The 22,188-nt window shown below is 40.4% G+C and overlaps 1 protein-coding gene across 2 annotated transcripts in view; it reads right to left on the bottom strand.

The window, feature by feature from the left end:
* Positions 1-20,846, bottom strand: part of CHMP4C (charged multivesicular body protein 4C) — a 37,660-nt gene extending 16,814 nt beyond the window's left edge. Inside the window, exon 1 of one of the 2 annotated variants that reach the window (XM_021088560.2) lies at positions 20,490-20,846. In XM_021088560.2, coding sequence (XP_020944219.1) covers positions 20,490-20,679 — 190 coding nt within the window. In that variant the 5' untranslated portion in view covers positions 20,680-20,846. 2 annotated transcript variants of the gene reach the window in all.
* Between the last annotated feature and the right edge of the window lie 1,342 nt (positions 20,847-22,188).

Below are 22,188 nucleotides of genomic sequence, written 5' to 3' on the forward strand. Positions count from 1 at the left end.
CATGCCACAGCATCAACTCAAGCCACTGAGATGACAACGCTTGATCCTTAACCAGCTGTGCCACAGAGAACTCCCTAAAGAACAGTTTTCATTGTTTAATCTGTCCTTTAGGAAAGAACTAAAAAATAAAAAATAGTTCCTGGCAAAAGGCCTTTCTGTAATACACACAATAGCACGTTAATGACCAGAGCTGTGAAGGTTCTCTCCTAAGCAGAGAAATGGCCGACTGGCCCTTTGCTTTATCACTCTGCCTGTGGACCTATATCTACTGCTGCATGTACCACACTGGATCATAATTTTGGTAAAATCTATTCTACTCCATCTCCTTATACTAAGTATAAGCCCTTTGTGGAAAGATATAGCAACCTACTCATCTGTTTCCCTGGCACATGGCACAATAAAATCCATAACAAAACCCAACATTTATTGAGCATTTGGTATATGCCAATTTGGTATTAAGTCCTTTATGTGCATTATGTGGTTTAACCATTAATTCTCACAAAAATTCCAAGAGTAGATACTACTATTGGCCTATCTGATAGAATATAAGATTAACAAATATTAAATGAATTAATTTGATAATTTGTGCCTGGTGACAACATAATATATTGAAAAGAGTATGGCCTTCGAGACCAGAGTGTGAAATTTTCTTCCATGGCTTTATAAATGTATATTCTTGGGTAAGTCACTTCCCTTCTCTGAGCTTTAGTTTGCTCTTATGGAGTAAGGAATGTAATCCCCATGAGGCTGGGTGACTGTTCCAAGAATTAGCAATCATTTATGGAAACCACCATAAAAAGAACCTATACATAGTAGAGACTAAGAAACTGGGTATTATTCTAAAAACAGTGACTTTTATAACATCCATTAATGTATACCTTTTTCTGAGACCCTTGAGCAACAAGTTATTTGTTGTTGGTTTTTACCATAACGCACCATAATAGGAATATAATATTACAAAAACAGCTCTGCATTTCAATGCAGTACATAATACTATTCAGCAGAGTATCCTAAGAAGCTAAACTCCAAATACACATCTCCATCCAAGATACCCAGAAGTACAGTGTTCAAGACACAACTCCTCCCTAGCTTGTCAGGCTGGATCAGTGTCTACACTTATTTGGAACCTGATACCCATTGACCCCAAAACATCTGTTGTTGTTGAGAGCTTTAAAACACTTTTTCATTTAAAAAAATACACCACATTTCCTAGTAAGAATTAATTTTAGATTACTTTCTGAAAATGGAGAAATACAATTTGGTATAAAAGATGAGATTTTGGAGTTCCTAGATCTCGTATTTTAATCCTACTTCTACCAGTTAAAAACTGTGTGATAACCTTGGTATATGATCTTCTTAAGTGATGCTTCCTCACTTCAATAGTAATAGTAACAGCAACAATAACACCTAGAAAATGAGGATGGAGGATTGTATTTTGGAGTCAGGTTGCCGACTTGCAAATCTAGGCTCCAGCTATCCATTGCTTTACAGCCTTACAGAGTTACTTACTGGAAAATGGGATAGAACTTATTCAGTTGCTAAGATTAAAATGAAATAACACACGAATTTAGTGCAGTGCCTGGCCCATAGTGAGTGATTACTAAATATTAGAAACCTTTATACCATTATCATAATCATCATCCTCTCCTTCATAAGATTTTAGAACCATAGTATGGGAGCCACATGACACAATGCCCAACCTTGCCAATTTTTTTATTAATAATAATAAGTTTTGGTTTAGATACAATTTTGAATGCCTATGTTAACATACATTTTTTCCCCTTCAAAACAGTTGAAATAAATTTGAAAATTCACCAAAATTTGAGATCTCAACTTACGCTATAGTCCCCATACCACGAACCACACAATGGGCTAGATCAGGATCCTAAACTCTAAAGGAGCCAGTAGGTAATCAAAGTAAGTGAAGAAAAATTGGTGGGAATGTAAATTAGTATAACTACCAGGGAAAACAGTACAGAGGTTCCTCAGAAAACTAGGTAATAAAACTACCATGTGATCCAGCAATCCCACTTCTGAGTGTATATCCAGACAAAACTATAGTTCAAAAAGATGTATGGGAGTTCCCGTCATGGCACAGTGGAAATGAATCTGACTAGAAACCATGAGGTTGTGGGTTCGATCCCTGGCCTCGCTCAGTGGGTTAAGGATCTGGTGTTGCTGTGAACTGTGGTGTAGGTCGCAGACGCGGCTTGGATCTGGCATTGCTGTGGCTGTGGTGTAGGCTGGCAGCTGTAGCTCTGATTAGACCCCTTGCCTGGGAACCTCCATATGCCTCGTGTGTGGCCCTAAAAAGCAAAAAAAAAAAAAAATTTATGCACCCCTATGTTCATAGCATCACTAGTCACAACAGCCAAGACATAGAAACAACCTAAATGTCTACTGACAGAAGGATTAAGAAGATGTAGTACCTGTATACAATGGAATACTACTCAGCCATAAAAAAACAAAATAATGCCATTCGCAGCAACCTGGATACAACTAGAGATGATCATGGTAAGTAAGGTTAAGTCAGAAAGAGAAGGAAAAATATCATATGATATCATTTATATATGGAATCTAAAATAGAATACAAATGAACCTATCTACAAAACAGACACAGAATCACAGACATAGAGAAGAGCCTTGTGGTTGTCAAGGGTGTGGTTGTCAATGGACTGGGAGTTCGGGGTGAGCAGATGTAAACAATCACATTTAGAATGGATAAACATCAAGGTCCTATCGTATAGCACAGGGAACTATATTCAACCAATCTCTCAGGATAGATCATAATAGAAAATAGTATTTTTCAAAAAGAATATGATATTCTTTTATTTTATTCATTATTTTATTTTTTATTTTATTCATATATATATATATATATATATATATAAAACTGAGTCACTTTACTGTATAGTATAAATGGACACAACTTTCTAAATCGACTATACCTTAATTAAAAAGCAAAGGAGGGAGGGAGAGAGGTTAGAGATAAAGGCCTTTGTTTTCTCACCTGTAAGAAAGAGGAGAAATGATTCTTTATTATAATAGAAAATCATTGTGCAAGAGTAATGATAAATGGCAGTAGACCCTGGCTCCAGTATCAGAGGGTCAACTGGAAGAAGTGGGAGCTCTGGTAACCAGGAGAGATTAAGCCTGATTCAATGGAAGCAGCACTCCGGGGCTCCAGTCCACGGCTGCCACGCAGTCTGCACACCCAGCCCTCCACACGTTCAAAGAAGCAAGAGATCTGGATTTGCATATCAAATCTTTCAAATTTAAAAGCTGAGTTACATCTTTCAAAGAAATCTTGTGCGAGCAAAACTAATGATTTCTGCATGGCTGGATCCGCCCCAGGTCACCTGACACTTCTCGTGGCTTCTGCCTGGCACAGGAATCTTCTCCCAAACACTAAGACAAGAGGCTTCTGTTATAAGAATCCAAGAAGAATATCTGACCAGTATCCTGTGAGCTATTTCTTACATGAAATGATGATGCTGTGGGCCCACCATGAGTTGGACAGGCTTTGTTTTTGAATAATCAATTTAGAAAAGAAAGAGCTGCATTTTTCCCCCAAAGATATGCAACAAATGTTGCAAATCAAGCATTGCTCTCCTGATTTGGCCAAGAAGGACTTTTTTAGAGCCATGTAATTTAACCTATGTAGAATGTGCAATTCAATCTTCCAAGCTCCTATACGTGCTTTTAGGCAGCTGATAAAACCTGGAAAACATTCTTTCTAAAACAAAGGAATCTACTGTATTCCTTTGTGGAGGAGAAACTTCCAGAGCTTTTGTCTCCTTGTACAGCAGTGATGTTCCTTCAGCAATGGAACTGCAGAACAATGTCCTTTATATACCATTGCCAAGGGATACACGAAGAGCCTGTACTACACAGCCCGTTGAGGATTGGGACTGAAATTTAAGAACTACCCACGTGAACCAAAATTCAACTAGGCCTAGAGTTCCCATTGTGGCTCAGCAGGTTAAGAACTCGACATAGTATGTGTGCCGATGTGGCTTCGGTCGCTGACCTCACTCAGTGGATTAAGGATCCCACATTGCCACAAGCCGAGGTATGGTTCGCAGATGCAGCTTGGAACTAGCATTGCTGTGGCTGTGGCATAGGGCAGCAGGTGCAGCTCCAATTCGACCCCTAGCCTGGGAACTTCCATATGCCTCAGGTGCAGCTCTAAAAAGAAAAATAAAAGAATTTCATTTGTGACTCAGCATGTTAAGAAGCTGACTAGTATCCATGAGGATATAGATTTGATCCCTGGCCTTGCTAAGAAGGTTAAGGATCCGGTGTTGCCTCAAGCTGCAGCGAAGCTCACAGATGCCATCTTGGATCTGGTGTTGCTGTGGCTGTGGCTGGCAGCTGTAGACCTAATTTGACCCCTAGCCTGGAAACTTCCTTATGCCCTAAAAAGAAAAAAATAAATTTGAATAGCCCTATACAATTTTACCATGTTGCCAGAGGCGGAAGGCTTTCAGTCATCTATGAAAAATAACTTTAAATAGCAGGAAAAAATGGCAGTTTCATTGCTCAGATTATGTATAGGGCATCTTGGTTGTAGAGGTCTATTTGTTGTTCTTTGTTCAAGGTGTATAAATGTGTGCATTGTTAATCCATTAGTTGGCAAAAAAAAAAAAAAAAAAGGAAGAAGATTTTAGGAACCATCATATCCAGTGACTACAGACAAACCCATTCATGAAATATGAAACTGCCTTACAATAGCTTTTCTCTTTCCCAGGAATGGGTGATCTCTAGAGAAGGCCTAAAAGATGAAGGCTCAGAAGAGTGGTCCCAGGGAATGCTTAAGTGACATGTCATTTATCATTGGTTATGTCTTCTTTTGCTTTTAATCGGGAAGTCTCATAATCATGTTGATTTATCTGAGAAACTTGAATGTAGGCCCTGTTCTTACTTACATACCAATCACTTCCTCAACTAAATGATACTTGATAGTTATGGCACCTTATTACATTTCTCCCAAAACACAGTCTGTGTAAGTATCATCATGAGCATTCCATAAGTGGAATAAAGACCTGTTCAAAGTCACAGGTTAGATTGGAAACAGTTGGGGAAATGTAGAAAATTCTAAGGTTCATTTGCCCAGTGCCAGCCCATGATGAATTTTCCCTGGCCTTCTTCATTTTCATTTTTTTGGCCACATCCATGGCATGAGGACATCCCTGGGCCAGGAATCGAATCTGTATCATAGCAGGGACAACACTAGATCTTACTTAACCCACTGAGCCACCAGGGAACTCTCAGCCTTTGTTTTGTTTTGTTTTGTTTTGCTTTTTAGGGCCGCACACGAGGCATATGGAGGTTCCCAGGCTAGGTGTCGAATTGGAGCTACAGCTGCTGGCCACAGCCATAGCCACAGCAATGCAGGATCTGAGCCATATCTGCCAGCTACACTACAGCTCATAGCAACGCCAGATCCTTAACCCACTGAGAGAGGCCAGGGATCGAGCCCACAACCTCATGGTTCCTAGTCGGATTCGTTTCTACAGTGCCACGATGAGAACTCCAAGCCTTCTTCAATTTTTAAAAAAAAACATCCTTCATCCATCTGTTTTAGTCATTCCACAAGTATGTACTGAAGGTCTACCATGTGCCTGGTACCATGCCAGGCACTGCAAGGACAAAGAAATAAGGCTAGAGTCTCAGAGGAGGTACAATATAAAAGGGGCATTCAATCATTCATTCATCACTTGACAAGCATTTATTAAGAAACTACCATCTTACCAGAGCTGTGCCCATGGATACTAACATGTATAAGGTACACATGTATAAGTTTCACTTCATGTAGCAGAGGAGACATAGAGATAAATAATAAGGGACATATACAAGGGAGAGTAGATACACATAGGCTCTGTCCAGAGGGTAAAGGGTGGCCTCACAGAGGAGGTGACATAGATGAAGCCAGGGTGACTGTCTACACAGATGCTCCAAAACACTGCTCAGTGAAGAACACGAATGCTAAAAAGTATCACAAAAATTCCTTCTAGGAGTTCCCCTGAGGCACAACGAGATCTGTGACATCTCTGGTGCTGAGATGTGGGTTCCATCCTTGGCCCGCACAGTGGATTAAGAATCCAACACTGCCAAGGTTGCAGCTTGGATCTGATCCCTGGCCTGAGAACTCCATAAGCCACGGGAGGGAGTGGGAGGGATTGGGAGCTTGGACTTATCAGACACAACTTAGAATAGATATACAAGGAGATCCTGCTGAATAGCATTGAGAACTTTGTTTAGATACTCATGTTGCAACAGAACAAAGGGTGGAGGAAAAAAAATGTAATTGTAATGTATACATGTAAGGATAACCTGACCCCCTTGCTGTACAGTGGGAAAATAAAAAAATTTAAAAAAAAAAGAAAAAAACAAAAAGACTTCCTTCTAGCCCGACCCTCTCCCCTCCTGCAAACCTCTTACTAACTCTGCAAAGTTTCTGGCTGAGATATATTAGAAAATCACACCAGTTTATCACATGAGCTGGAACTACTTATAAGTAAGATTCATATTTCCAGAAGTCTCACTAATATTAAATGTCATAAAAAAGGGTAAATAGCAAGCTAAAAGAAGACGAAACCAGAGCAATGGTAAAGGGGATTATAAATGGCAAAGCAGATGCCTGAGAAAATAGTAAAAAGGATTGAGACTGGAGAAAGTAAATAAGAGATATATTCAGAGGGAAGGGCATTTGGGAGAGAAATATTGCTCCCAATGTTGGACTGAATTTGTGCAAAAAAACAAAAAAGAAAGAAAGAAATAGTAACTGATTAATATTATAAAGCGTAAAAGATTACAAAGATGTGGCCTCATCCATCTGCAGAAGATAGAAAGAGATAAAGGAAACGGAAGTTATTTTCCTGCAGAAGAGATGTTCCTCTCCCTGTCCTAAAAAACTCACAGTTACTTTTGGAGATGAGACAGTTCTTATCACCAGGATGTCCCCCAAGAGATTATTCGAAGAGATAAATCTCAGAGGGGAAGGGTGTGTCCTAAAAGAGCTACAGGCTCGAGTTGTCAAAAAAGGAAGAAATGCTTGCATAAAAGACATTTTAAATATCCACTGAAATTCTTGGGATCTGAGCTGAGTCTGCGACCTACACCGCAGCTCATGGCAACGCCACTGAGCGAGGCCAGGGATGGAACCCACATCCTCATGGATACTAGTTGGGTTTGTTAACTACTGAACAAAGAAGGGAATTCCTCCACTTAAATTCTTAATTTTTTTAAATAAATTACTCCCAAGGTCAATTTTCAGGCAGGTAGAATTAACTAGTTATTGAAATAATATACCAATGTATTAATTAAAATCTGCTTGATATTCTTCATAAAAACTCAATTAAGTATTTGAGCAGGCAAAATATATAACCAATTGAATGAACGAGTTTTCTACTAGTATTATTAGTAACTGCACAAATTGGTAACAGTAGTGGACTTGATATTGCCTAGAATATAGAGAAAACGGTATGAATATAAAACCAGCAAAAAAAAATTTTTTTTTTGTCTTTTTAGGGCTGCACCTGAAGCATATGTAAGTTCCCAGGCTAGGGGTTGAATCAGAGCTGCAGCTGCCAGCCTACACCACAGCAACGTGGGATCCAAGCTTGTCTGTGACCTACACTACAGTACACAGCAACTCCAGATCCTTAACCCACTGGGAGAGGTCAGGGATCAAACCTGCATCCTCATGGATACTAGTTGGGTTCATTACCACTGAGCCATGACGGGAACTCTAAAACCAGCAAATAAAACAGAAAAAACTCAGACCTGAATAAAATTCTCCAAAGAAAACATACAGTGGCCAATAGGCCCATGAAAAAATGTTCAACACTGATAATTATTAGAGAAATGAAAATCAAAACTACAATGAGGTACCACCTCATACTGGTCAAAATGATCACCACTAAAAAGTTAACAAATAACAAATGCTGGAAAGGATGTGGAGAAAAGGGAACCCTCCTGCACTGTTGGTGGGAATGTAAGTTGGTGTAGCCACTATTGAAAGGTCCTCAGAACACTAAAAATAGAATTACTATATGATGCAACAATCCCATTCCTGGGTATATATCCAGACAAAATTATAAATCAAAAAGATACATGCACCCCTATATTTACAGAAACACTAGCCACAATAGCCAAGATTTGGAAACAACCTGAATGTTCATCAACGGATGAATGGATAAGGAAGATATGGTAATATATGCAATGAAATACTACTCGGCCATAAAAAAGAACAAAATAATGCCATTTGCAGCAACATGGATGGAACCAGAGATTATCATACTAAGTGAAGTAAGTCAGAAAGAGAAAGATGAATACTGTATGATATCACTTATATGTCGAAACTAAAATATGGCACAAATGAACACATCTATGAAACAGAAACAGACTCAGAGATATAGAGAACAGACTTGTAGTTGCCAAGGGGGAGGAGGGGAGAGGGAGAGATGGATTTAGAGTTTGGGGTTACCATTACATAAAGAATGGATACACCCCAAGGTCCTACTGCATAGCATAGGGAACAATATTTAATATCTTGGGATAAACCATAATGGAAGAGAATATATATATGCGTATAACTGAGTCACTTTGCTATACAGCAGAAATTAATGCAACAATGTAAATCACTTCAATAAAGAATAAATTTAAAAAAATAAAAGCTCAGAAACAGCTGATTCTGCTTCATTCTACAGGGTAGATGTAGTACCTATAGATATAATTTTGATAGTTTGTGTATGTGTGTATATATGAATACATGTGTGTATATTGTATATATGTGTACATCTGTATGCATATATGTGTATGTATTATGTGTATACATGTGTGTGTAATATGGTTCTATTTTCTTCTTGTAAATAAGTATTCCTTGTTCATATGATGCACTAATATTTCCTACTACTGTGCCTGTGGCTTTCAGGTGCTCCTGAGAACCAACAAACTTTATCCCTAGAGCTCCCTTCAGTTCTCACTGCTTTTGAGTCTCTGATTATTCCCTGGAGATCTTATGATCAACAAATCTTGAGGAACACATAGCTCCTATCCTCAAGGCAAGGTGACTATTTTAAATTCTTTAAGAATTGGTTTACCTTGAAATTGATGAACTCTTTAGTTTTTCAAATGTGAGAGAACAACACTCAATAAATATAGCTTACATGAGGAGCTCCCACTATGGTGCGGTGGGTTAAGGATCTAACTGCACTGGCTTGGGTTGTTGCAGAGGTGCAGGTTCAATCCGAAGCCCAGTCCAGTGGGTTAAAGATCCGTCATTGCTACAGCTGTAGCATAGGTTGTATCTGTGGCTTGGATTGAATCCCTAGCCCAGGAACTTCCACATGCCGTGGCTGTGGCCATAAATTTTTAATATATTTATATATATGAATAAAAGTTGTTGGAGTTCCCGTAGTGGCTCGGCAGAAACAAATATGACTAGCATCCATGAGGATGCAGGTTTGATCTCTGGCGTCGCTCAGTGGGTAAAGGATTTGGCATTGCCATGAGCTGTGGTGTAGGTTGAAGAGGCGGCTTGGATCTGACATTGCTGTGGCTATGTTGTAGGCCAGTGGCTACAGCTCCAATTTGACCCCTAGTCTGGGAACCTCCGATTTGCACCTGGCAGGTGCAGCCCTAAAAAGACCAAAAAAAAAAAAAAAAGGAAAAGTTGTCAAATTGCTCAGAAATGGTAAACCATAGGTTCTTGTGTATCTGATATTTGAAATATGTACAAATTGGCTTAACATAATCATAGCTTCTTTTTCTTGCTGCAGTTAATATAGCAGAAGATTTGAGTTAGGATAATAGCTTTGTTCAAACTCCAAGATTATACCGACTTTCACTTTACATGAGTGGAAATATCTGGAAAGAACTGGCAATATAAACAGCACTCCTCCTGGCAAAAGGCCTATAGAACAATGTTCCTGCTCCAGTGAAGAAGACACACCCAATACGACTGTGCAACATATCACATTATGTGAAAGAACAAAAAAGATTCACTGGAAATGCAGGTTCAAACACAGAATGAAATGTTTAAAGTGTTTGTCAAATATTTGATCGCACAATTTCTCTAACTTTACATGTAAGCCAAATGTAACAGTGTAAACTTTATGCATTTAAGCTCAATGGTTGACTTTAAATTTTAATCTTTAAAGTGCTTAATTTCTAATGCAAGCATTCCCAACAGAGAACAATCAACTTTTCCTTTCCTACAGTTTTAAAATCACCAATCCTATTTGCTTGCCTTTGGAGGATTGGTTTGTTTGAGGATAGCAATTACACCATAGATATTTAAATTACTAGATTGCTCTATTGAGGAAGAGTTGACAGAGGTTGTACAGAGCAGATGATGGGTGGGGGCCCTTAGCTGCTCCTCATCTTCTTACTGGAAATACCTACAAGAGAGAAATACTTGGGAAAAGGGCATAGCAGTGGATTGAGGGAGCTGCTGGTCCAGGTATAACAGCTCTTACTACTTAAAACCATGACCATATAAACTAAATCCTAAATATTTCTAATAAGCAATTCTCTTTTAGCACCAGTTGTTTGAGGTAACTAATTATAATCTCTGGTATTGTAAAGTCAATTACTCAGGAACTGGTTTACTATTTGCTGTATCTGGACTCCTGTTTGTTTGTTTTTTAATTGTTCCTTCACCTTTTGCAAACTTTTGAGCCAATTGTATATGGTTAACCCATATGGTTAAGCCTTCTATCAAATGACAGTCAGGAAAAGGAGGAGAAACTAAAATTACCAGTATGTGCTGAAAGTTCTTGGCTAAGGTTTACTAAGGCAGAGGATTGAGAGAGTGAGCTTAAAAAAGAAATCTTTAGTATTACCAACCTTTTTTTTTTTTTTTTTTTTTGGCTGTACCCTCAGCATTTGGAATTTCCTGGGCCAGGGAACAAACCCTGAGCCATAGCAGTGACAACCAACACCAGATCCTTAACCCACTGAGTGACAAGAGAACTCCTATATCTGTTTACTTTTAAATATCTGATAATTTTGTCCCTTAAAGGCACCAACAGATTCATGTGTACTTAAGCATATTACAAAAATTTAATGGGAGGAGTTGCTGTTGCACCACAACAGAAATGAATCTGACTAGTATCCGTGAGGACTCGGGTTCAATCCCTGGCCTCACTCAGCGGGTCAGGGGTCCAGTGTTTCCAAGTCATGGAAACAACCCAAATGTCCATTGTGGCTGTGGTGTAGGTTGGCAGCTGCAGCTCTGATTCAAACCCTAGGCTGGGAATTTCCATATGCCTCAGATGGGGCCTTAAAAAACAAACAAACAAACAAAAATTGAATGCAAAAGTAGATTATTCATTCATGCCTTTTCCAAACTCAACCCCCAAAGCAAAGAATCATAAACTTTAAAACTCAGTGTTAGATATCTTACCTTATATCTCATAGGTTAGAGTGTCATGTGTTTTGAGTTGTTTTTTATACTGTTATCTTGAAAGTGATATCCAACCAGAAATCAGCAGTCTTAGGAATCAAGAACCATAAAAGACTCAGAATTGCCAAAGTGATCCTGGGAGGGGGGGAACAAGCAGGAGGCATAACTCTCCTAGACTTCAGTGCTACTGGTACAAAAACAGACATATGGACCAATGGAATAGAACAGAGAACCTGGAAATAAACCCATACACCTATGGTCAATTAATCTTCAACAAAGGAGGCAAGAAAATAAAATGGGGAAAAGACAGTCTCTTCAGCAAGTGGTACTGGGAAAATTGGACAGCTGCATGGAAATCGATGAAACTAGAATACACACTCACACCATGCACAAAAAATAAATGCAAAATAGCTTAAAGATTTAAACATCAGACATGACACCACAAAACTCCTAGAAGAGAACATAGGTAAAACATTCTCTGACACCAACTGTACAAATATTTTCTTAGGTCAGTCTCTCAAGGCAATAGAAATAAAAACAAAAATAAACCAATGGGACCTAATCAAACTTACAAGCTTTTACACAGCAAAGGTAACCATAAAAAAAAAAAAAAAAAAAAGACAACCTACAGAATGGGAGAAAATAGTTGCAAATTATGCAACCAACAAGGGCTTAATCTTCAAAATATACAAATGACTTATACAACTCAATAACAACAACAAAAAAACAACCCAATTGAAAAATGTGCAGAAGACCTAAACAGACATTTCTCCAAAGAAGACATACAGATGACCAACAAGCACATGAAAAAATGCTCAACATCCCTGATTATTAGAGAAATACAAATCAAAACTCCCATGAGGTACCACCTCACACTGGTCAGAATGGCTACCACTAATAAATCTACAAATAACAATTGCTGGAGAGTGTGTGGAGGAAAGGGAACCCTCCTACACTGTTAGTGGGAATGTAAATCGATACAATCACTATGGAAAGCAGTATGGAGGTACCTCAGAAAATTAAATGTAGAACTACCATACCACTCCTCGGCATATATCTGGACAAAACTTTCATTGAAAAAGATACATGCGGAGTTCCCATCGTGGTGCAGTGGTTAACGAATCTGACTAGGAACCATGAGGTTGCGGGTTCGGTCCCTGCCCTTGCTCAGTGGGTTAAGGATCTGGCGTTGCCGTGAGCTGTGGTGTAGGTTGCAGATGCGGCTCGGATCCCGTGTTGCTGTGGCTCTGGCGTAGGCCGGTGGCTACAGCTCCGATTCCACCCCTAGCCTGGGAACCTCAATATGCCTCGGGAGTGGCCCAAGAAATAGCAACAACAACAACAACAAAAAAAAAAAAAGAAAAAGATACATGCACCCCTATGTTCCTTGTAGTACTATTCACAATAGCCAAGTCATGGAAACAACCCAAATGTCCATTCACAGATGAATGGATTAAGAAGATGTGGTACATATATACAATGGAATACTCCTCAGCCATAAAAAAAGAACAAAATGTTGCCGTTTACAGCAACATGGATGGAACCAGAAACTCTCATACTAAATGAAATAAGTCAGAAAGAGAAAGGCAATTACTGATATCACATATCTGGAATCTAATATAATGGCACAAATGAACCTACAGAAAAGAAACAAAACCATGAACATAGAGAACATACTTGTGGGAGTTCCCATCATGGTGAAGCAGAAATGAATCCGACTAGGAACCATGAGGTTGAGGGTTCAATTCCTGGCCTCGGTCAATGGGTTAAGGATCCGCATTGCCATGAGCTGTGGTGTAGGTCACAGAAGCGTCTTGGATCTGGCGTTGCTGTAGCTGTGGTGTAGGCTGGTAGCTGTAGCTCCTATTGGAACCCTAGCCTGGGAACCTCCATATGCCACGGGTGCGGCCCTAAAAAGCAAAAAAAAAAAAAAAAAAAAAAAAAAAAAGAGAGAGAGAGAACATACTTGTGGTTGCCACGGGGTGGGGAGGGAGTGGGATGGCCTGGGAGTTTGGGATTAGTAGATGCAAACTATTGCATTTGGAGTGGGTAAGCAATGAGATCCTGATGTATACCACAGAGAGTCATATCCAATCACTTGTGATGGAACATGATGGAGGATACTGTGAGAAAAAGAATGCGTGTGTGTGTGTGTGTGTGTATAAAATATTTATATATACAAAACTGGATCACTTTGCTGTACAGCAGAAATTGACAGAACATTTTAAATCAACTATAATAATTTTTTTAATTTAAGAAATATACTAGTAATGCTAAAGTACATCTAAGGCAAGCATACAGTAATCTCCCACTGCTACTTCTTGAAGCTGCATAAGTCATATGATTTTGGCATAAACACAGTGTTAGTAGTAACTTTTCTACTTTATTTTATTGTGGCTGATGATTCAATAAGTTCCAAAAATCATACATCAAAGAAGCATATATTCTTGCTGAATGTAAATAGTTCCCAAAATGTGATGTTCTACTCCAGCTTTGTGGAATTTAAATGAAGAATAATAGCGAATAATGTTCCAATATTTATAATATTGCTGCACGTTCATTAAGGAAAAAAGTAAAGTAGATGTAATGTTACGTAACACAAGAAACAGTACCAATTACCCCTGTAAAAGCAGCTGTAATATGTCAGCAAACTGTCAAAATCTGTGCCACAGATTCTTGAAAGAATGATTCTAAAACATAAAGATTCTATACTCTAGTTTCTGAAGAATTAGAAAAGAAGCCAGTGGTAACTAAAAGCCAATGTGAGCTCACAGTGATGAAAAGCACCAGAATAATCTTGTAGGCTTCTTTTCCTTGGGTTACTGGATGCTGACCTAAGGAAAAAACATGGACCACCCACTGGCCTCCTAACCTTATACTTATCAAAATCATCCAGAAAGCTCTGAGTATCACAATGTGAAACCTAATCCCAGATGGCTTGAAAGCAAATCTCCCACTGTGGCATTTTAAAAAGCTCTCCAGGAGAATCTGAGGAAGCTAACACACTATCAGTTTATAAACCAGTGTTTGTGAACCACAGGTGTGTGGATATAGCTTAGTTTTAGGAATACGATTCACACAATATACCAAGGCATTGTTAGGGAAAAGAAAAAAAATAGAGAAATAAAGTGATACAGGCTAGAGATATAAGTCAATTATATTCATAGCTAGATGAATGACTGAACTCATTTAGTGTGAATCTGTCAAACTGGTCCTCATGCCTTAGCTGAATCTTATGAAACATTGTTGCTGTCATGCCAGGTGATCCTGGAAGGAAGTCTCTAGGGACATGCCTCAGGGCTCTGTCCTTGGTTCTGTCTTCTTCAATATATTTTAACAAATACTTTGACAACAACAACAACAAAAGGCAGCTGAACAAATTTGTGACTCATTCAACTAAAAGAAATAGTTTACTTATAAGACAGTGAAATTGGAATTTAAAAAATCTTAATTTTAAGACAACTGAAAATAAGATGATATGGCATGGAAATAAATGAAGGAGTTCCTGCTATGGCTCAGTGGTAATGAACCCAACTAGTAACCATGAGAGTGTGGATTCAATCCCTGGCCTTGCTCAGTGGGTTAAGGATCCAGTGTCGCTGTGAGCTGTGGTGGAGGTTCAAGACATGGCTCGGATCCGGCATTGCCATGGCTGTGCCAAGGCCAGCAGCTGCAATTCTGATTTGACCCCTAGCCCAGGAACTTCCATAGGCCACATATGCGGCCCTTAAAAAAATTAAAACAAAGAAATAATAAATAAATGTAAAATATGAATGCAAGTTTAATATACTGATTTAAATAAAGGGGGGGTACAGAACAGTAAATCTGGCTGGGATTTTTAACTCTTTCTTAGTCCAATTGAAGAAAGAGCAACAAATAAGGCATCTGACACAGCAGATACAAGCTGAGGCTGTGAGCAAAAGAAAAAAGACCATAAATGCAATGCACTCTGTGCTGGTCAGTTTTGTGAGTGAGGATATAAGTCTATGCAGGGTCCTTGGCAGGGCTCAAAGGAGAGAGGGAGGTACTGAGAAAGCAAGAAGTTTAAAAATTACAGCTTAAATGAATAGGGCTCCCAGGGCTGGTCAGAGACTTTTAGGTCCCTTCTCCCTCCTCCCTCTCTATGGGGTAAAGCAGGAGGAGAGCTCCTGAGGTGAGGGAGGGAAATTGAGGGTGGAGCTGGAGGAAGGGTCACATTGCTATTCATCTGGCTTTTCCAGAAGAGAGAGGGGAAGTTGGCAGAAGTGATGGTCACATTACCATTGCTCTCTTTTTCAGAAGAGGGGCAGGTGACAGAAGTATGAAACCAAGGGATTGGTTGTTAATGCCCCGGGAATTCTTTCTCCTGGCCCCAAAATAAATATAGTACAAAATAATTGGATAATCAGAGACATAGAACCATTTATTATAATGCCTGGTTGTAATTTGAATATGGGGACACTCCAGGACCCTTCAGAAGGCTGTGGAGTTATCTATGCACGTTATCCCTAAAGAAAGCTAATTCCAGTGCCTAAGAGAAGCTGTCAGAGCTGTCAGAAGCTCGAGAAAAGTTTCTCCGCAGTCAACAAAGAAGGAGGTGGATGGACAGTTCTCATCTGGGTACTTGAGTGATGCTGGAGGAGGGGAGAAGCAATAGGAACTGGCGAGGTTAGAAAATAGAACAGAGATAGTGCCTTCTGGTTTAACAGCCCATTGAATAAACTCAAACTGCCTCAGGGTCATTAAGTTATTTGTTCAAAGTTCAGTTTTCTGAAACTTACGGTCAATCTACTAAATTAGAATTTTTCGGGCATACTTGTGACTATACATTTTAACTGGTATCCTCCAGGAATTCTGAGGTTGCTGATCTGAAGACCACATTTTGAGAAACGTGGTGAAGAAAGGAGGTCACTGGGAGTTCCCACTGTGGCTCAGTGGGTTAAAAACACGACATAGTATCCATGAGGACACTGGTTTGATCCCTGGCCTCTCTTAGTGGGTTAAGAATCTGCTGGCATTACTGCAAGCTGCAGCATAGGTCACAGATGAGGCTGGATTCAGTGATGCCTGTGGCTGTGACATATGCCTGCAGCTGTAGCTCTGATTCGACCCCTAGTCTAGGAAGCTCCATATGCCACAGGTGTGGCCCTAAAAAGAAAAAGAAAGAAAGAAAAAAGAAAGAAAGGAGGTCACCAGGTAAGTGATATCTCCCAGGGGAAACTTCCATCCAGGTCCTCAGTCTGTGCCTTGTCTCCTATTACCTAAGCCATGCTTTTGTCCTCACTCTTTGACATTCAACTAGCTGACACCAATGTGGTTCTCTTTACACAGTTCTCCTGGCCCCCAGTGTCTGAGATGGCAGAATTCAGCTCTGAGACAACTATCATAAAAAGCTCAAAGATATTCCAATGCTGAGCTGCACTGGTAGGTCATCCTTTTTGCCCCCAATGGACAGGGTTCAAAGTGAGCCAGGGATATCCAAACGGAAGACTGTTTGCCGTGGGGTCTCATTTCACCAAACAGACACCTGGTGAAGAGACAGAATGATTTCTACACCAGGTTGTCACTGGAATCCCGTGCAATGATACTGAGTAGGGGTTTTGGTCAAATTGGCTTCCTCTCTGTCTCAGTCTTTCAAGTCCACGACCCAACAGCCTGAGGCTACAACTTCAGCCTGGATCCATCCCTTTACACATAGTTTCAGACTTGGATTTCTTGCTCTGCCTGTGACATGGTAAGCAAGAGGGCCACCACTAGGGTGAGGGGGGAGCAAGGCAGATAGGGTACAAATGTCAGGGACACTCACTCTCAGGATCTTACTTGACTCACCCTCACGGATGGTCCTTGGTGAGCAAACCTCAGCGCAGGAAGTGATAACTGAGAAAGTGACAGAGATGGGCTTGCAGAACAGGAGACTCAGGGAAGGGACTGCTGTCCTGTCCCCAAATATGTGAAAGGTCTTCACATGACAGAAGGGATAGATTTATTCCATGCTATTCCATAAGACAAAATTTGAGCCAGTTTGCAGAACTTACTAGTAAGCTGATTTCCCTTTTTTTTTTTTTTTTTTTTTGTCTTTTTGCTATTTCTTTGGGCCGCTCCTGTGGCATATGGAGGTTCCCAGGCTAGGGGTCTAATCGGAGCTGTAGCCGCCAGCCTACACCAGAGCCACAGGAATGCGGGATCCGAGCCGCGTCTGCAACCTACACCACAGCTCACGGCAATGCCGGATCCTTAACCCACTGAGCAAGGCCAGGGATTGAACCCACAACCTCATGGTTCCTAGTCGGATTCGTTAACCACTGCGCCAGGACGGGAACTCCCTTTTTTTTTTTTTTTAATGCTATGTTATCACAAAGGCTGATGTTTATAGGGCACAGAATTATGGGATTTACACAGTAATCTCTTAATGGGGAGCAAGGAAGTATCTCAAAATGATTTCAGCCAATCCACACTTTTAAAATACCCACAATTTCACCAATGAAATCCCATCTCTAACATTTTTATGCTAATTTAAGTTACTCATTTTATCAATAAAATCCATTTTTCACATTCAGAATGCTGAATGTCAAAACCTCTATTGCAGAAAAACAGATCACAGAAGAATTTGTACTGGCCAGGAATTCGGCTCTTTCTGATATGATGCTAGCTGGTCGCTCAACTAGTATTCTTGACCACATGTTAGCTGACTAATCACCTCTAGAAGTAAAACTTGAACAGCACATACACTGTCACTCTGCTAACCTGGTAAATTACAGCCTTTCTAGCACTGACATTGTAAAGAACAAGGCCCATTTAGTATTAAGTATATTTAACCTTATTATATGTGTGACTCTATTTCCTGGTGGCTAATGGAAATTAGTAAGCATGGGTGTATATGTATAGATATTTGGTTTATTTGGAAGATGTTGATATTGACAATGTTCCAACGCATAGTCCATGATTGGATTCTTTCCATTGCTTGGATTACAAACGGCCTCATGGTAACCAGCCTCTTCCTACCCCCAGGACCACTGAAGAACCAGACCTGGGCTAGCATCAGTGAAGTTCCCAAGGATAAATGACAAAAAAATAAATGGCTTTTCTGATACCAATTGATTATTTGCAATTGATAATTTATATGTGTAACATTCTGATATAAGCAAGTTAGACTGATGTTCTTTTTTTTTTTTTAATGACTACACCTGTTGCATATGGACGTTCCTGGCCCAGGGACCGAATCCAAGCTGCAGCTGTGACTTACTGCAGCAATGCCAGATTCTTTAACCAACTGTGCTGGGCCAGGGATTAAACCAACACCTCCATAGTGATCTGAGCTGCTGCTGTTGGATTCTTAACCCACTGTGCCACAGCAGGAACTCCCTAAATTAATGTTCTTGGAGTCTTTATAAAGTCTTCATACACTTTGTAAAGTGCATTGCCAGTTTGAGAATATTTTATATTATATTACATTTATACACTTTAGTCCATTGAGTTCAAGAATATTTTTATATTATATTACATTTTTGTCTTTTGAAAGCAAGTCTGTATTTCTACCACTTCCTAGAAGCAGATGTTCAATTTTTCAGATTTCTTAAGCCAATATTATTTACTAGGGAACTGTAGATAAAGCTACACACAGATCCAAATGGATGACAAAATATAAAAGAAGAGAAAAAAAAAAAAAACTTTGACAGATACTAAGCAAATGTCAGAGTGCCCATCAAACTGAAGAGGAAGGGCCCAGGAACAGAACAACCAATGACTTTTGGGCAAGTCATAATGGCATAGTCTCTCTCTGTAGAAATTGTCATTTAAAAACATCCCAAAATATTTTCAGACATGAAGTAAAAATAGAAACCAGCACTTAACTCTAAAACAGGCTATAATATGGACAAGAGTTATACGCAGGAGCAGAGGAAAATGAAACTTGGCTTTTTGTTGTTGGTAATAAATGGGCATAAATGTATCAGGCACATTTTTATGGGAAGAGGCAGGATTTTCAAGGTCAACTCCAGGAGACGTTATTCTTTCCCTGTGTTAAACAATTCCAGGGTCATTTAGGGCAAATTCAATCTTCCCAAGGCTTCAATATGACTAAAGAAGCTCAAGTTCAAAGTTTGGTGGTGAGCAGAGTTCTGAATTGCCACTTCTATTTCTGGGTCTGCCATTGACCTTGTGTTACAAGAGCAAATCACTTCAACTTCTTGCTGGGTTTTTATATGTGCCACGGGTGCTGTTTAGATCTATTCTGTATAAAGAGAGCCATACACTGAAGAAACCAATCAACTTTGGCAAAGAACAAAGGGTTCAAGGTCCAAGAGGAGCACCAAGAATCATAACTGACTCAAAGTCCTTTCCGTATGGCAAAAGCTAGTGATAGAATTAATATTTAATTGCGACTTTTTTTTTGGTATAATATCACAACTGCACAACAGCCAACTAAAGTCTTCAACAGCTGAGGAAAGGGAAACCAGAACATAGTAGAATATACTTCACTGGAGATTTACATGCAAGTTAAAATACATGATTCAAAATACAAACACACAGCAGAAAAGTTGATATTAAATGTTGAGAGCTGCAGGGCTAGAACACAGTGAGGCAAGAAAACTTTAAGGGGGAACTCCAAAAAGCAATAATCAAGATAATATTTAATGCAATTTGTTGAAATTCAAAATTAATGCAAAAAATCCATGATGAACAAAACATCACATTTCCAAATAAGTTTTAAATAAAGAAGTGCTGTGCAGAACACGAAAGAATCCATTGTAAAAGAAAAGAATCAATAGTGCCAATTCCGTCTTCATTTTCTATATTGATATTTTGTTCATTGTGGATGTGTTGTGTCAGTTTTGTTTTTTAAAGATTGTATAAAAATATCAATCATCTTGTTTGCTTAAATTTTTGATGACTCCGGTTTTGCCATCTAAGATTGCTCCTTGCTCAGTTCTCTCCAAATCCAGGCCCTGGAGGGGCATTACCAGTTCCTAGAAAGGCCAGGGGAGCACACCTGCCTGCCAGGGGGACAGGTGCTGTGGGCCAGACAGGACTGTCCCCAAGGAAAAGGCCAGAGGTAGGAAGGTGAGAGTTCACACCTGGGGCCAGAGCCCGAGCCTACCTCGTTTATTCTGGGTGCCATGCTTCTTGGCCAGGCTGAGCTCTCTCTGGATTCGATTTTCCAGGTACTCTTGTTTCTTGCCCAGCATCTCCTCTGTCTCCCGAAGTCGGGCCAGGGCTTCCTGGGGGCTGGGAGCAGCTCGGCTCTTGGAAGAGCCTCCCCCTTTAAAGAACTTGCCCAACTTGCTCATGGTGTGGAGTTGAGGGGCGAGCGGTCCCCGGAGGATCTCAGGGCTGTCCGGGAACAGCGCCAGGGGAACAGGTGAGCGAGATCCGGCTCTGGTCTTGGGGGCCCAGACCCGGGAAGGCGGCGCTCCTGGGAATCAACAAGCCGTCGGGCGCAGGTGACACCCTCTCCTGGGCATTTCCTGGCGGCCGACTGGGCCCCGCCCCGCGACGCGCCCGTCCGGGGCGGGGAGGGCCTCCGAGTCGGACTTGGACGGCCGGCGCCACTCTGCCCTCCGGGAATTCAGGCGAAAAAAAAAAAAAAAAGAGTTGAAAAGACCGAACGGGCTGCAGCCGAGGGGCTGCTTTGCCCATGTTGGGGACGCACCCGCGAGGGAAGGACTAGTTTACCCCTGGCTCAGAGAAAAGCAAAACACTGTTCCAGGGGTCTTGTGCGGGCCCGAAAGCCAATGTTTAATAAAGGTGCTTTGCTTACCTGGATAAACAAGATGCTTTATTCCACAGCATGGGTTTTCCGTGTTTTTGTTTGTGAGCGCGCGTGAGCACAGTGTCAGCTCCCTGTGAATAAGAATATTTAGATATGTTGGTCTTGGTGTACATCGTGTGGGTAGGAGTGTGGGGGTCACGGGGTTCCAAAACATTTGTCTGCCTCTGTGATGCAGGTGTATGGCTTATTCTCAGAGCAGCCGCCTGGGCTTGTCCTGCAGGTGTAGAATCTGGGCAAGTTGATGTGTGCCTGGCTGCCACTTGGCATGGGTGGATTCTAGATCATCCTTATATGGCTTGAAGATGGTGGACCTCTTTTTCCCTCACGTGAGGACTGCTGAGTGTTCTGTGGCTGCATTCAATTCCCATTATTAGGAATCGGAAGCTTTCAGTGATTGTTAGTGTATCCAAAGCCTTTAATGATGTGCCCTTGTGTTTGGATCTATGTCAAATGCCTTTACAGAGACACCTAAGTAACAAAAAACGGGAGAATGTCCTAGAGAAAAGAAGCATTATTTTGCTCATGCTATCTCAGTCCCGTCTAGTAGAGCTGCAAGCAAAGAGTTTGCTAAGTTTGGACAGCTGTAAGTAATGACAATGGATAATGCAATTCACCTGAAAACCTGTGCAGAGCATGCTACAAAGAAGTAGAATATGGAACCGAGTCTATGTTCTAGTTTTCCAGGTATGCCACATAATACGGCCCTATTTGAGCAACATTGCCCAGCATCATCAGAACCTATCTGTGATCATTAGCTAACCACTGATTGTTAAAGGGGAGAAGAGCATCCATTACTATGACAAATACACCTTGCTACTCAAGATCAATAACTCAATTTTGTCTGCCATCCTACTAACACACAAGAAGAAGGTCGATCCATTTTATCCAACATTGGTATAGCCAGCATCAAATTTTGACAACGAAATTGAATATTTCTGTAGGAGTCTTACTGGTCTCTATCGTATACACACAAGAATGTGAACTTATCAATTCCCAATAACTATAGCCAGCCACCTCTTACCATTTC

Source organism: Sus scrofa, chromosome 4 (assembly GCF_054392235.1).
Source record: "Sus scrofa isolate SSC_HxYL_T2T_F1_AM1 chromosome 4, Sscrofa_HxYL_maternal_Yorkshire_Landrace_v2.0, whole genome shotgun sequence".
NCBI classification, from domain to species: Eukaryota; Metazoa; Chordata; class Mammalia; order Artiodactyla; family Suidae; genus Sus; species Sus scrofa.